Source organism: Danio aesculapii, chromosome 9 (genome assembly GCF_903798145.1).
Source record: "Danio aesculapii chromosome 9, fDanAes4.1, whole genome shotgun sequence".
Classification (NCBI taxonomy): domain Eukaryota; kingdom Metazoa; phylum Chordata; class Actinopteri; order Cypriniformes; family Danionidae; genus Danio; species Danio aesculapii.
The window spans coordinates 7,727,771-7,745,474 of NC_079443.1; the positions used below are offsets into that span (position 1 = coordinate 7,727,771).

Consider the following 17,704-nt stretch of genomic DNA (forward strand, 5'->3'; position numbering starts at 1 on the left):
GCAAGTGTGTGTGTGTGTGTGTGTTTAAAAGGTCAGTGACATTCCACCAAATAAATTTAATTACATTTAATTCAATTAGTAAATTAAAGTTAAACTTTCTGAAGAGAAAACATTGGTGCGGTGTTGTCTAAAAATGTATATAAATATGTCTGAAAATCCTAGCACCTTTTCAGTTATTTTATGCCAAAACAAATGAATGTCTAAATGACATCTTTATTTTAAAATGAAGAAGAAATGCTTCAGGTTCTTACACTTTAGCCTCCTCTTTCGTCGAGTATGTCACATTCACCACTGCAGTTTCAGTGTCAGTGTTAACTGCAAGAAGAAAGAGCAAACGAAATCAATTCCGTATTAAGAAACAGGGACCTTGTTTTTATTCATAAGCATGTGAGACTGCGTGCTGCTGTATCAGATACACACAGACAAACAAACAAACAGTTTTACACTAGTGCTATGAAGAGCCACTTGAGTGTGTCTGCATAGAAAATGAGGATTGCTATTCCGTGGCCAGATGTGTGCTTCACAGGACAAGCACAAAACAGCCCTGACGTCCACAGATCAAAGCTCTCTGTAGCATCTAAATACAGACACAATGGCTATGTTTACATGCACCAACTATCATCAGTCCAAATGAATATTTCATGTGTTTTATATATATTTCAATTAAAACTCTGTTTGTGACATCATATCACACCACAGACAACGTAAAATAAAAGTGTACACAAGCATGTTTTCTAACTATAAATACAGGATATGGCATACAAATAGGCTAGGCATGCAATAAGGTGAGCTGCATCAAACTCATTTAATACTCGTATCATCAGCAACCAAAAGTCATCTTGAACTGATTTCGAGTTTTAAGTGTAAATAATAAGACAAAATTTGGGGTTATTCATGGTTTGCTGAATGTAATTTGTTTATTCAAATAAGAATTACCTTTTATTTCTGTGTTTAAACTGTGAGGGGAATTGTACCCAGTTTCTTAAATAACACTTCACTATTTGTTTGCAATTTAATGGATGTTACTCCCATAATTCACACAAAGCATCATGGAGTTTAGGAAACACTTGGATTACACCTCTTAAAGGTCAAACTGTATTACATTCTCTGAAGAGTATCTTCAAAGAATATAAAATCAGTCTAAAGAAAGGTTTTGGCACATTATAATAATATTTCACAAAGGTCATTTCAGTAATTACAGACAGAAGCCACTGCAGAGACAATATGGCATTTTAAAGAGTAACAGTATTCCACTGTATCGATCAGATGTAGTTGTGTGTGCCTGGAGGACCAGACAGTCTGTCTGGAGGAAGTTGAGTGGGACGACTGGCAGAAATCCAGAGCTTCACACATGAAGAACACCACAAAGCCTCACTGTAAAGCAGCTCAAGCGATCAATCTCAAACACAATGAGCGTCACCGATGAAGACACATCATACTATTAGCCCTGAGAAACAAAGAGACCTAGCGCTGCACTACTGTGATCATATTTATTTCATTAGATCAGTGCACACGCCATACCATTACATTTTTTGGATGGTATTTGTAAGTTAAACATTGCTGAGTCGCAATTGTTGACCTGAAAAATTTACCTAATTTTCTGAAAAATTTTCTTGACTCACCCATATTTTTATTTACATGCAAGTCAAGGTAGAAACAAACACTTCACTTGTATTTATTATACTTTCTATTCATATAGAAATGCTATTTGTTTTGTTATTCATATATATAATGAACAATAGTAATTTTTTGTCAATTTTCTTAGTAAATTATAGACAATAAAGCGAAAAATAAAAGCAATTTTATATTAATATAAAGTATAGGAAATATCTAAATAAATAAATAAAATGTATACTAAATAAATCATTCAGAGTAGCATACACTCACCGGCCACTTTATTAGGTACACCTGTCCAACTGCCTGTTAACGCAAATTTCTAATCAGCTAATCACATGGAAGCAACTCAATTCTCAACTCAAACACAATGAGCGTCACTGATGAAGACACACCATACTATCAGCCCTGAAAAACAAAGAGAACTAGCGCTGCACTACTGTGATCATATTTATTTCATTAGATCAGTGCACACGCCATACCATAACATTGTTTGGATGGTATTTGTTAGTTAAAACAGTGCTGAGTTGCAACTGTCGACCTGAAAAATTTACCTAAAAACTATTTATAAAAAACCACTGGGACAGTCAACAGCTTAAAAACAGCCCTTGTCATAGTCATTTAAAGGGGACCTATCATGCAAATATAACTTTTATAAGGAGTTGAAATACAGTTGTTTCACATCAGTGTGTGAATATAGCCTCCCTCTTATAGCAAAAATTAAATAATTCTATTTTTATAAATCACACTTGATCACATCCTGTATAAAATAGCATATAGGTCCCCCTTAATGATGTTATATAAATACATTTATTTATTTATTTTTTACATATTGTTTTTCAAAACCATATGGATTAAAATACATTTCTAAAGTCTGTGCATGTGTTTTAAACTAGATTTCTCCCTCTCTTACTGTTATGAACCCAGTATAATACCCTTTTACTTTTAGCTCAGCTCAGAGTTCTAGATTTCAATGTACTGCTGAGATTGTCAAAGATTTAATAAACATATTTCTGTCATAAAAGCTCTTTGAAAGATTTAGTATAGTAATGAATATGGCAATGTTGACATGTTAAGTCTTGGCAGCATAGATCTGCTACGCTGCTGCTGCTTTGATTATTGGTGCAGAACAAAAGTACTGAGACTTGCTACTGGCAGTATATTCACAAACATGCTGTCTGAGAATACAACACACTGCTGCTGCCAACATTACATTTAACTCCCATAGCAGATCTATACACAGGTGGAGCTGGGGTGGAGGAGTGGATATGAAAATACGTTGCAGATTGCTAATGCCAAACAACATGAATATATTAAAATGTGAATGACTGCTAAGCAGACAGAATTTTAACTTTACCATTTAAAAAAATACTTTGGTATGAAGGCAAAGGCATACTTGGCATACTTGTATCCTTTGATGTTCATGATTATACTTTGCAAGCTTATTTCCCAATATTAAATCAAAGGTCCGATTTTGTTTCACAAAATTTACAAAGTGGCTGTATAAACTCAAGGGTACAGAGTTTAGAGGTTTCAGGCTCCCAAAATACCAGACATGTCAGGTCGAAATGGCAACATGATATAATTCTTCTAGACAAGTCTCCATGTGGACGGGGACTAAAACAACAGGTGTAAACTGAAATAAATCTTGTACATCTACTTGTAATGTAATGTGTATTCATATAGTGCATTTCTTGTGTATGGCCACACATCAAAAGCCCTTCACAATCATGAGGGGGAGGGGTCTCTCCACACCACCACCAGTGTGCAGCATCCACTTGGATGATACAATGGGACAACAGTGCCAGTGGGCTCACTACACACCAGCTATACTGTAGGTGGAGTGGAAAGACAGTGAGAGAGCCAATTCGGTGGATGGGGATGATATAGTATAGTATAGTATAGTATAGTGTCCTCTTCACTTTACTGGGGCATTAGGACTCACACAGACTTCAGGTTAAGCGCCCCCTGCCTGCCTCACTAACACCACAGCAACCTAGTTTTCCCATGTGGTCTCCTATTCACGTACTGACCAGGCTCAGCCCTGCTTAGCTTTAGTGAGTCTTGGGCTGCAGGGTGATATGGCTGCAGCATATTGTTGTCTGATCAACAAAAATACATCTAAATACAAAGAGTAAAGAGGGCAAAAGGTGGTCCAACCCAGTACCAACCCTGGTGTACCTAATAAAGTGGCCAGTAAATGTACTGTATATTTACCTCTTTATTACCACACTGCACCTCCATGAAAACACACATATTACAGCAGGACCTCACACCAGACTCTCTCTTCAATACAGACACTCATCTGAGACTAGAGATCTCTATCAAACACTGTGACTTTCATTCATTCTCTCTCAGTCACGCTGTCTGTGTGTTTTCCCTCTCTCCCTTTCTTTCTTTTTCGGGAACGACAATTACTAAACCTCAAGACTGAAACGTCTCCACTGGTTGCATGTGTTGATGTGATCCAAGTGTGGATGATGTTTGATCTGCAGTAAGTGCAGACATTGTCTCTGTAGTTCACAATCTGCTTGTAATTTAGATTCATTCACAAGGGCGCATCAAAGTTCGTAACAGAAAAGACTTTATTTTTTTATATATTTTTGATCAATTTTCAATGACAGAAAAAGAGAATCTAGATTTTAGGCTAAAATGCATTCATATGAATGTAAAGGAAAGTGCATTTTTAAGTGAATTTACTATTCAAAAGTCAACGCTTAACTTAATTTAAGTGTTTTATTGGCTAACATTTCGTATGACTTTTCCCATTCACTTTCAGTTAAAGGTATATTTGACCCAAAATTTAAATTTACTCACTATTTACTCACCCTAAAGCGTATTCTTTCTCATATGAAACCAAAATAAATAATTTGAAGAACGATGGAAATCAGTAGCTGCTGACATCCACAGTTGAGAAAAAATATATACGGATGTCAATGTTTCCAACATTCTTCAAAATATTGTTTTGTGTTCAACAGAAGAAAGAAACTAGAACAAATGGAGAGTAGAAATACATTTGGAGAACTATTCCTTTGATTTATATTATCAGTAGAAAAGCAATCTGATTCAAGTATTTATACTTGGCACTTTCTATATACAGCTGAAGTCAGAATTATTAGCCCCCCTCTTTTTTAAATATCTCCCAAATGATGTTTAACAGAGCAAGGAAATTTTCACAGTATGTCTGATAATATTTTTTCTTCTGGAGAAAGTCTTATTGTTTTATTTCAGCTAGAATAAAAGCAGTTTTACATTTTTTTTAAACCATTTTAAGGTCAAAATTATTAGCCTCTTTAAGCTATATGTTTTCCGATAGTCTACAGAAAAAAACATTGTTATACAATAGCTTGCCTAATCACCCTAAACTGCCTAGTTTACCTAATTACAAAGGTTAACTTTAAGCTGTATAGAAGTGTCTTGAAAAATATCCAGTCAAATGTTATTTACTGTCATCATGGCAAAGATAAAATAAATCAGTTGAGTTATTAAAAATATTATGTTTAGAAATGTGTTGAAAAAAATCTCTCTGTTAAACAGAAATTGGGGAAATAATTAACAGGGGGGCTAATAATACTGACTTCAACTGTATGTTAATGTCAACATTCAATCAGTAATTAAATAATCAAATAATCAGATTTAATATTGTATGTGGGTTCAATTTTGCTTTTAATTGACGGATTGCAACAGCTTTTTTACACCATTTAATGTCATCCAAGCTACACGCTATATAAAGGACAAAAGAATGAAAATATCTTTAGATAAATAATAGCACGTCGTACTGCAAAACACTGCTTGAAATGTCAACTATGAAAACAAAAAACACAAAATACAATAGACTATTATAGTAATTTCAGACTACCCAAGTCTTTACCTTGCTCCACATTTTCTACAGTACCATACTGTGCTAATAAGCCGTCCAAAACCTATAAAAGAGAAAAGCACAATTAGTTTTCAACATAAACAGTAAAACATCAAACTGATTTAAACAAAATACTAAAAAAACTAAGTTGTAAAAGAAAAGGAACAAATCACCCTGAAATGAACACGCTGCCATTATTATTGACCATTTTGCCTTCAGTTATTTTTTCAGACTAACATAAAAACATATATAAACAATGCAGTACTGAAATGTCTAAGGCTGGTAAGATATTTTTTTCTTAAACTGCACCAAAGGAAGCCTTTGACTATTTGTTGAAAGGTTAAGACAACATTAGCACCTGTCAGCTTTAATTGTGGGGAAAACTAGATAATTTTAAGCTTTTGTCAGCTTCTTCCTGGTTTAAAATCATTTTTGGGGCGGGATCAAATTCGCTGATGTAACGCAAATTTGCTAGTTTAGTGACGATGTGTCCGTTTCTCACTATTATTCATAGTGGAGTTTTCTTATCCTATGAGAAGACCCTGCTTTATTATTCATGAGAGCAAGTGCTTTCTGAAACCAAGGTAGACCTGACAAGCTGTGACTCAATGACTGGGTGAGACCGTGTCTGCTCACGGTACGAGTCGTATGTGTTTGTTTCCATGATCCATGGGGTTTGTTGCATGTTTTTCCCCGCGATTCTGTTAGGGCCGATACAGCTGTTTCTGTTTGCAGCAAGCATTTTTGTCTGGAGAGCTGTACGAAAAGTGGAGAATGGCGGACTTTGTCTTTTATCAGTTGAGTTTGTTACCATTTAGACACATCGCCTATATCCGTGCTGCTGTGTTCGCCTTTATTTAAAATCCTCCGGAATACCGGCAGGGCTAATGGTTGAAATAGACAGGATAAAGAGACCTGCTGCACCTCTATCAAATGTGTCTGCATTCAGACCTGGGGATTTAGGAGAGAATCCTCCTCATTTAGGGGGCTCTATTTTAACGATCTAGGCACAAAGTGCATGGCAAAGTGCATGGCGCAAAAGCATTAAGGGCATGTCCGAATCCACTTTTGCTATTTTAAGGACGGTTAAATATGATCTGCACAGCAGCGCATGGTCTAACGGGGTTGAGCTTATTCTCTTAAAGAGTTATGAGTGTGATTGAGAATAAATCAGAGTTAAATCTCCCATTCCCTTTAAGAGTCAGTTGCATCGCTCCATGGCGCATATGCTATTTACATGGCGAACTTTGAAAGAGGAAAAACTGAACACTTCACTTGCGAGAAAACAGTTAAACAAACCATCTGCAGCGTGAGGATAAAGATTGAGCCCCCTCCAATCGGCCTTAACTTTTACTTTCCCTCTTTCGTGTATAAGGAAACGGTGGGAACTCCACAGAAGACATGCATTAGTCTACATAATTAATTTAGTTTGTTAAGAGCAAAAATTTGTTTCAAAACTATTTCTAAATTCAGAAAAAAACTGAGTTAAAAAACTGGGTTATATACAAACACACGTTATGTACCATATGGTCCAAAATCTGAGAGGTGGACATATCTAAGCTTGTTTTTAATAAAGAAAATCTAAAAATGCATATAATAAAAAATACTAATGACAATTATAACATTATACAAAAGCAAGTTGTTGTGAATAAACTGAGTTAGTTGTTTTTATATTAATGTAGAAAGTAGTAATATTTGTAATATTTTATTGCTTTAATTCTTTTTCATTTGTAAATATATTTGCATATTACTGAACATCCTGCGTGTTTTAAGCAATGTGTAAGCGAGGCGCACAACTTACGTGCTCTGTGCTGGACTTTAGACCTATTTCAGTCTATTGTAGTTCCTCAAAATCGCAACCCACCAACAATGCACCTTAACACACCTCTTTTCTAGACCAAAAAACCCATGAGTCCACAAAGTGGCGCAAATGGATTTGCTATTTAAACAGCGTGGCGGAAAATGGGAAAATTAAGCTTGCGTTGGTCTGAAAATAGCTACATGTCGGGGCAAACACATCTTGCGCCTTATTGCACCGGGTGTATGATAGGGCCCATAGTGTTTAAATAAACAGGATTATCTTTATGATGATATGAAAAATTGTGGATATGTGTATATGAAATTATTAATAACAAATATAGCAGGGCATTAAATTACTTGCTGTTTATTTCTTTGTATTTTATCTTTGTAAACTATAAAATCATCCATCTCCTCACGGTTTGTGTCACATTTTGTGAGCCATCTGACAACAGTTCACTCCCCTCTTTCTCCCTGTGCTTTGCCGGCCACACCCACTCCTCCCTCTGCTCACAGAGCTCCATGCCCATCTTGAAGCATTTTTTTAAAAAATTCTGATATAGGCTTGAACTGAAAGAGGGGGATTTCATGGCCCTTTAAAAGAAAATATGCTGATTTGCAGCTCAAGAAACATGTAATATTATTACTATAGTTGTTGGAATGATTTTTGTGGAAACTGATACGATTTTGGAAAACTTTGATGAACAGAAAGTTCAAAAGAACAACATTCATTTTAATTAAACAAACCTTATTAAACATAATAAAAGGTATTAAAATGCATCCTGTCTAATTACAGTGTTCATTTCTTTAAAAAAAAAGTACTGTCCCAAATATTTAGCAGAAGTGTGACTGTTGATAGTTCAAAAATCCTATAAAGTCGTAAATGGTATATATCCACCATTCTTTAAATCATTTGAGTAACTGAATGTATTCAATGATCAATGTCAATGTGCCTGTTCTTGTTCAGCTTCAACAATGGCAAATGTCAGTGCACTGTTATATGGTAAAGTACAGATTGAATGTGACAATTTTTACAGTGAACCACTAAAACTCAAGAGAGCAATGCAGAATAATACACAGTTTCCAAACACACACACACACAGGCACAAGTGTGTGAGAGCGTGCAAGTGGGCCAGTGATGATGTCATCAGGATTTACAACTGGGTCACCAGGGCTGAAAGCTCTCCAGACTGATTCGCATGGACTGCAGAGGAAGTGTGTGTGTGTTTAGGACAGAGCTTCTCAAACACACAGTCACTCAGAGAATGAAGAGCAGCAGCCCAGAGGAGACAGATAAGTGTACTGACCCCCCCACACACACACAACACACATTAGGTTTTCATGTTTTATAGCATGTTTCCATAGACATAATGATTCCAACACTGTACAAACTGTATATTTTGTCCTCTTACACTAACACTAAACCCAATCCTCACAGAAAACATTCTGCATTTAAAAAAACGTATTCTGCATGATTTATGAGACGTGTTCCTCTTGGGGACCAAAAATTTTCCCTACAAGGTGATGAAATCCAGCACCACACATACAAACAGCCACACACACCACTAGTTGTCGACCAATATATATCATTTTGAAGGAGTTGCCTTCTCTCGGAAAGCAGGGTGTCCAATGGCCGATATTTAGCCAATATAATTTTATTTATTATAATTATTAATTCAATTGAAATTTCATTTAATTGAATTGCATTTGAAATCTTTTCAAAATGAATTTTAAATTAATAATTATGAAGAAAGTAAAGCAAGTAAACATTGTAACCAACAGTGTACAGTTCTCTGGGAAGATTGTGTACATTGATAATCATATTTCTTTCAAATAAAGCCATGGTAACATTTATTTTACAAACAGCACATGACATAAATGACATGAATATGACCACGGGCGAATGCATAAAGCACACTATTTAAACTATTTAAAATCACAAGGTTAAAGTTTGTGGATACGATATGTCCAGTTAAGCTGAACACAGACTGACTGTCACGCTGAGCACAGGTGATCATGCAGGACACAAATGCACACTTTATAAGCCCTCACAGCTGGATCTGACTAAATTTGCAAGGTTTGTAAAATTATACATTCATTAGTTATTCGAAGATTTGTTTAAATGATATCAATGTTTATTTTCTAAATGCTGATGATGGCAACAGAGAACGTATTGTTTGCTTTATTATTAATTAAAGCAATTGTTCTGTTTAACAGTTCTATCTGATTATTAGATAGACTTATATCAGTATAGACAGAACTGAATCACAACAGTGATCAGGATGGTGAATGTAAGCACAGTGTGCTCAGGCACTGCCGCTCTCAGAACAATCAAAATAAAAGTCCTGCCTCAAAAACATTGGCCAAACTGACAAACATATTGGCCGATGCTTAAAAATATACAAATAACAAATATCAGTATATAAATATTAGCCTTGATAATATATTGGTCAACCATTACCAACACACACACAGACATTTGGGTTTTCATATTTTATGAGGACTTCCCATACACATAATGATTTTTAAACTGTACAAACTGTATATTCTGTCCAATTACCCAAACGCAACCCTCAACATCTTAAACTTTCAAAGCATTTACACTAGGGCTAGGCCATTTGGCCTAAAATCAAAATCTCGATTAATTGAACAATTTAACTCGATTACGATTAATGAACGATTATTTTATGTATTTATTTAATTTTTTTGCCCTCATAGTTCACTTGACATATTTGTACAGTCAATACGTTCACATATTACCAGTGAGAGATTTTTGGGTGCATTATTTAATTCTAAAATATTTGAAGGAAACACACACTATCTACTATCTATGATTATTTATTAAACATCAATGTTGAACAACTGTCCATGCTCATCACTGCTATCAAAGCAACCAATCACAAAGCTTGCGCTATGCGTCGTCGCGACGTGCAGTTTTTGAGAGGTGCGCGGGTATGCCACAACGCAAACGCTGTGCCGCACTATATGCGTGTGCCCTGACGCAGAAGTATAAATCAGTCTTAACAGAGCAGGATCACGTGACTCCACACATGGTAGGGAAAGTAATTGGAAAAATAAAAAAAATAAATAAAAAAAATCGACCTGGAAAAATTAGATCAATTATAGGTTATGAATTTTGATTTTGCTTACTTTTCGATTAATCGCCAAGTTCTAATTTACACATTTTCATTCTATATGATTTGAGCCATTTTCATCATTTCAATAATTACATTACAAAATACACTTGTTGGGACGTTTTGATACAAGCACACACACTACGCACACACATCCACACCACACACATGCACATACACACACTATGTACTGTATATACACACACACACTCACCTCCCACTGGAGATGAGGAGGAATGTTCCGGATCTGAATCTTCCGACTCCTGTGGACACAGAAAGATAAAGAGACACGGTGAGACAAAACCCAAAAGTGAAAGAGAGAGTGAGATCAGAGGATAGACGAGCAGAGATGTTCAGCATAAACTCTACAGCTGAACACATACTATATAGAAATCAATCAGATCCAACAGAGACTAAAGAAACAGAGTCAGGCTTATTAAAAGCAAAGTGAAAATCATATCTGAAGGGCTTTGAGGAATAAGCTATTGATTTTCAATTAGAGTTGTCAATGAACCTTTACAATAAGGATTCATTTGTTAAATCAATTTGTTCATCCACATCCATTCACACACATACATACACTACGGACAATTTAGCCTACCCAATTCACCTGTATCGCATGTCTTTCGACTGTGGGGGAAACCGGACCACACGGAGGAAACTCACGCAAACGTGGGGAGAACATGTAAACTCCACACAGAAACGCCAGCCAACTGACCCAGCTGAGGCTCGAACCAGCGATCTTCTTGTTGTGAGGCGACGCACTACCTACTGCACCACCGCATCACCCTCATCCCTGCTGCATTCTACATTTGTTAAAACCCTTTAAACCAATCACAACCTCATTGCATACACTGCAGACATTCGTCCAATGGCACAAGCTCAGGAGAGCGAGCGAGAGAGAGTGAGAGAGATGAAATAGTTCAGAAAGAGCAGGTCCCTCATTCACTCCTTTGCACCAGAGGGACTCGACTGTGTCTGCGCTCCTTCATTCATCGAGTCCAACGCTACCGACACCAAAGCCACACAAACCGCTTCACCGCAAGCTGTTAACAACTACATTAAAATGAGTGGAACTGAGCTGGCCAGAGGAAAGAGATTTAAAAAGCAGCAAAAGAGAAACGCTGAATGAAATCTGCAGTCATTTTCACTCTCACTTCGTTATGGCTCTTCTGCAGGTAACCTTCCTTAGGACAAATGCAGGCTGAACAGCCTAAGGGTTATCAATTACTGATGTCTGAAAGCACTATCACTTGATACTGATTCAGATTAGTGTTCACTGAGTCACTTTGAAGCCCAATCATTTATTGAATTTCTTATAGAGATGATCCAATCAGCTTAATACTTCTAATTAACAAGGATTCATTAAAGTGATCAGATAGGACTGTACAAACTATCAAATTATATACAGTATGTCTTCACAGAAACACTGCCATTTTTGGATCTTTAATGACACTGAAAAGTACCATTTCTATTACATGAATAAATTATCTAAATATTTATTCAGATACACACAGTTATTTTACAATATATTGATAAATTTTAGGGCTACTTGATTATGGGAAGAATCATAATCACGATTATTCAAAACGATTATGAGTTGAAGTCAAAATTATTAGCCCTCCTGTGAATTTATTTTAAATAAATATTTCCCAAATGATGTTTAACAGAGCAATTTTACACAGTATTTTTGATAATATTTTTTCTTCTGGAGAAAGTCTGATTTGTTTTATTTTGGCTAGAATAAAAGCAGGTTTAAATATTTTGAAACCTATTTTGATAGATCAATATTCTTAGCCCCCTTAAGCAATATATATTTTTGATAGTCTGCAGAAGATACTACTGTTATACAGTGACTTGCCTAATTACACTAATTAAGCATTTGAATGTCACTTTAAGCTGAATACTAGTATCTTGAAAAATATCTTATTAAAATATTATGTGTTGTCATCATAGCAAAGATAAAAAAAATCAGTTATTAAAAATGAGTTATTAAATATAATATGTTTAGAAATGGGTTGGAAAAAAATCTTCTTTCCATTATACAGAAATTGGGGGAAAAGGGTCGCTAATAATCCAGGAGAGCTAATAATAACTTTAACTTTATATATTCAGTTATTTACCTTCCTGTAAATAAGGAAAGGGAAATAAATACAATAGAAGAAAAATATGAAACAACTGTGCTTTAAGCCAGTGTTTCTCAACCCTGTTCCTGGAGGCACACCAACAGTACATATTTTGGATGTCTCCCTTTTCTGACCCATAACTTCAGGTGTTGGAGTCTCTTCTGATGTTATGATAAGTTGATGCAGGTGTGTTTGATTAGGGAGAGGTTGAAAATGTGTACTGTTGGTGTGCCTTCAGGAACAGGGTTGGGAAACACTGCTTTAAGCATCTTCGCTGTAAGACTTTAATTATACTTTAATTATACTTTAATTCTATTATATATAAGACTATAACACTTTAATTATAGCTACAAAACTCCTTCAGTCAAGAGCAGTGGGTGATTTTTTTCTTTTGTTGTTTGACTAATGATAAAAACAGTCGGCAGCAGGAATATTGCGCGCTGTCACTTTAAGAGCAGTGCGGTTCTGATTAATGGTTTCTCTTCCACATGTCTTTTGATTCTCAACTCGTTTGTTTATTACACAAATGAGGGTTAATATGAATAATCACTAAACACCGCGCTCTGACACAAATGTGCATGTATTTGACCATTAAAGCCCTCGCATTAAGATGACTTTAGATGTGTGTGCCCTGCTCGTCTCTGAGGCTGAGCGCGCACACACAACAGCATGCGATCTCTCTCGTGCTTTTAAAAACATGAATGAGTCAAATGTACATCAGTGAATGAAGCGCATCCCGTGCTGCAAAAGCTACATTACAGTACATGCTTTTAGTAATGTTCACGTGAAACTTAGCTTTGCAGAGCAACAAATGTTTACAACTGGAAAGGGGGCGGTGTATGATGGAATAATCGTTTTATCTCGATTAATGTTTTTTCATAATCGTTAGAAGTAAAAAATCGAGATCGAAATCGAAACTGAATTTTCTATTAGTTGCACAGCCCTAATGGTTTTGGATCAAATAAATCCATGTAGAGTAAACTTTTTACAGTAATGTATTTTCGGGGCAGGTTTACGCAAATGTCATCCATTTTAAAACAGATAGGCTTGTGTTGAGGAAAGACCCATTAAATGATAGAATGGTGACAATTATAACCCAGGGGTTTGGTTAACCCATGTGTTGGGTGAATTACTATTTACATAATCGGTTACATAAACTGCATTTTGTTTGGTAGATTGGTGTGAGATCTGGCAACACAAACCTGTATCACTACTAAGGAAAGAAAAATTCAGAAGAAACTCACAGGAGATCATTATTATATAGCATATTTGCTGCATGATAACGTACCATGGCAGAAACAGACGTAATGGTGTCGCACCTGAAAATTACGCATTGCCTGAAAACTGGCAAATTTCCATCAACATAACCAATATGAACACCTCCTTGCAACCATGGAGACATTTAAGAGAGATGACTTAGAACATATTAAATTTGATGCAGATTCTAAATTGTACCAATACAAAACGGAATAATATATGCTGGCCAATTTTCAGGTGCTGCATAATATGTATGGTATGACAGGAACGTCAGAATGATTACGCCAGAATGAGTATAGTTCCTAGACACATCAGCCTAAAAAATAGCAACTTTTCATTTTCCATTAGTCTTAGCACACAATGTAGCTACAGAAGATTCAAACTTTAAATAGGAAAATGATTAAAACTGGTCATTTTTGAGCGAGATGCTAATGTAGGGCTGGGCGAAAAAAATCGGTTTCGATATTTATTGACCGAACACCATTGTCAATATCAATAAAAAAGAATGATGCCAGCGGAGTGCAAGCGCAAAGCCTATTATAAATGGTCGAGGAAAATGAAACCACACACACGCACTAGTCACTTCAGGTCAGAATAACAACACACGCGTAAATGAGTGCTGTGCAGCAGAAGATGAGATTGTAAATTAAAAAAAAGGATGTAAGGATGTCGCCTGAGTGGCTTTTTGGTTTCTTTTCTTGTGCATCCCAGCCACTAGCTCCCCATCTTAAAAATCTTTTAGCATAGGGGCTATAGTCATCCAACTTCACAATTTGTAATGTTGCAGTATGTATTTGAATAATGATGGTTAGTTCCTTTACTTGAAAGCTCAGATTTGATTATCATTATTTATTTTGTTTACAGAGTTTGAGGTTTACTGTATCATTATTATTGACACCTTACAGATGTTGATCTACCTTTACCATTGCACAGACTTTGTAACATTTTATTTATCAAGTTTAAAAGTCTCTTTAACACTTTATGCTTATTTTATTATAAAGGGATCAGATATTTTGTTCAAATATTTTTGTTTTTGACTATTAAAACTATTTGCCTTAGTAATGTTGGTAAATTAAAATAAAATGAAAATATTCTTAAATGGATTGTTAAAAAATATTTAATAAATATTGATATGGAATGATATGAAAAATGATATTGTGATATTTTTTCATCCAGCCCTATGATAATGGTCTAATTCAATTCAATAACCAATGCTATGCTAAGTGCTTCAGTCAGACCCGGAGATCGGGTGAATGGATTAAAAATGAAAACAACTCCACTGCTAAACTCTAGCAGAGTTGTAAAATGAGCCAAAAGATGGAGTGTTTCTTTAAGATCCTTCCTTTTTTGTCAACTGAAAACACAGTGACACTTCCTTGACTTAGGTCTTTACATATTTCCTACCCTCTAACTGGCACACTTCGCATTACTCCAGTGAGAACTGCGCTCTGTAAACCTTGACACTTCAGCCACCTCAGCCTTCAGTGCATCACTTCAGCTTCAGTTAATGCTGTGGACTGCGAATGGTCAATCCTCCTGAGCTTCCTTTGAGAAGGGTAAATCGGGGACGTCCCATCTGACCATGCAGAGTTCAGCTAGCTCAAACCAACACCTATTTATCCTGACCATTTAATTAGAGCTTCAACTAAAACACAGTTTCAATCCCGACCTTACCACTGCCTTTTAATACACTAATGTCAAGATTAAATATCACAATAAACACTGAACTCGCTATAAGATATTACTGTGATGGCAAAAGAAAAAAAGCTTTTTTTAGTATTATTATTACTTTTAAGAACATATAATAACAGAAATGTACAGTGTGTGTTTGTCATGTAAAATTAATAATTCAGTAATTCATTAAACAGCCTTCAGGGGAATGAAGTGACAAATATCAGGATTCATTTGAAAAAAAAATCTCCATCTGTGTTTGGAAAATGAGTGAAAAGGTTTTAGAAAAAGCATGTTTCCACAAAAATATTGACCAGTTTAACAGTTTTCAGCCCTGATAATAATAGTAAGTGTTTCTAGAGCTGCAAATCAGCATATTATTTTTTGAGTGATCATGTGACACTATATAAATGTATTCTAAAGCATTTTTGGTTTCAGTTTTTGGCAAAGTGCATCCAGATTTTTTTCTGGTTTCGGCCCAGAATTAATATTGCCATTTCTTTAGTCATTTTAAATTGTAATAATCATTTAAAATACTATATTATTATATAAGATTAAGATTAAATGTGATTTAAATAATGGTAAAGTTGTAATAATAATGAAAATATGAATGCAATTCACAAAAACACTGGATACTGGATGATAACACTATTCATTTTATGATATACGGTGTAAACATATTGTATAATAAGAAACAAACTGTACATCAACTCATTTAAAATACAAACGCTGTCCATTATTTAGAAAAATGTTATACCACATTTGTATGACTTCCAGTGTTGGGGTTAACGCGTTATAAGTAATGTGTGTTACGTAATAATAATACTTTTGCAAAGTAGCAAGTCATATAACACATTACTTTTAAAAATAAGTAATATTATTTAAGCTACTTTAAAAAAAAAAATGAAACGAGAGTTACTTCTTACCTTACTTAATTGGCTTAAAAAACCTATTGCGGAATAAAAATGGCCTTAGTAAAATAATGACCGGGTTGAATCACACACTCAATGTGAGAGCGAGCTGCTAGAGAACAGACAGTCATCATCATCAGGTACTTGTTCTAGTAACTGAATAACTCAGGATATGGGTTTATTTCAAGTCAAAGGGGGTATCCGGTATCTTAGTACTTACTGAAGGCGCAAACCATTTCACGACAACTCTGTTCAATTCAATGAACTAGTTCCACCAGTTCACTTAGAAGATCCGGTTAAAACAAAAAAATCATTCGCGAATCACCCGTCATCACTACAGACATTCAGAATGGCAGGCTGGAGACTTTTTGCAATTTACATTTTTGCAATGGATTCTTGTTATTTTGAACCAAGCGGCAACCTCCCGCTCTCCCTTGGGAAGCCAATACGGAAGTAACTGAAACTGCAATTCAGCAAAATTCTGCTAGTCCTGGCTCCATAATAGAGCAAATTGCAATTGAGCCCACTGTTAGAATGGCCAACTTTACAGCAGAAAAAAAGGTTTTACAGCCTGGTACAAAGAACGATTTTGGTTCATATAGCTAATATTACCCTCCATGACAACTGTGAGGGGGATGAATTTTTTTATAACTCATCCATTTCCTTTATATTAGGTTATATTAAGTTTGCATAATTAAGGGCGTGGCCACTTGAGTGACAGCTAGGTCTCGCTGGTCGCCGTCACTTCACCTCAGCTGAATCCGGCAGATTAGCCGCTGATCTCGGCATATTCATCGTATTTTTGTGTTGTTTTATGTGGATTTACACAGTCAGCTGCCTTTTGGACTTATTTCTTACAATTATCAGATGATATGGGATGCTGTGTGCACTTAATTGCGCTCACAAACCATTCACGTGGCCTCGTTTCCCATGTGAGTAAAGTTATATACTTGTATACCATCTCTATAAATGTATTTGTTTTATTTAAGACAATTTATTAATATTTTTCTGTAGACCCGTAAAGCACTCCAGAATGTGACAGATTGATTAGCTGTAGGCTCTACAACAGTCATCTGAAGCGTTGTCCTACAGTGTTATGCTGGAGTTCATCAATAGTCTTGCATTTACTAACACACACACTATATCTGAAGTGTTTGGAAGTAATTCTCGTTTTCCTCCTGTAGAAAAACGTCATAAGAACAATGCTTAGTGGCTCAATGTGTTACTACAGTGTTTTTAAAAGTCTAAACACTTTACTGATATAGTGTACAGCCAAGCACATGTGGTCAGAACACAAACGAGTCGCAGGTAATAAAGTATCAAGCGTTTCTCCCA

General features: G+C 35.6%; 1 protein-coding gene across 4 annotated transcripts in view; it reads right to left on the bottom strand.

Annotated features, from left to right (window-relative positions):
- The window catches only part of igf2bp2a (insulin-like growth factor 2 mRNA binding protein 2a), a 98,360-nt gene that overhangs the window by 35,427 nt on the left and 45,229 nt on the right, over positions 1 to 17,704 (bottom strand). For all 4 annotated transcript variants that reach the window (XM_056464717.1, XM_056464716.1, XM_056464715.1 and 1 more), the window contains exons 3-5: positions 10,619 to 10,667; positions 5,486 to 5,537; positions 252 to 315 (exon numbers count right to left, since the gene is read on the bottom strand). In XM_056464717.1, the coding sequence (XP_056320692.1) occupies positions 252 to 315; positions 5,486 to 5,537; positions 10,619 to 10,667 (165 nt within the window). The remainder of the gene's footprint in view (positions 1 to 251; positions 316 to 5,485; positions 5,538 to 10,618; positions 10,668 to 17,704) is intronic.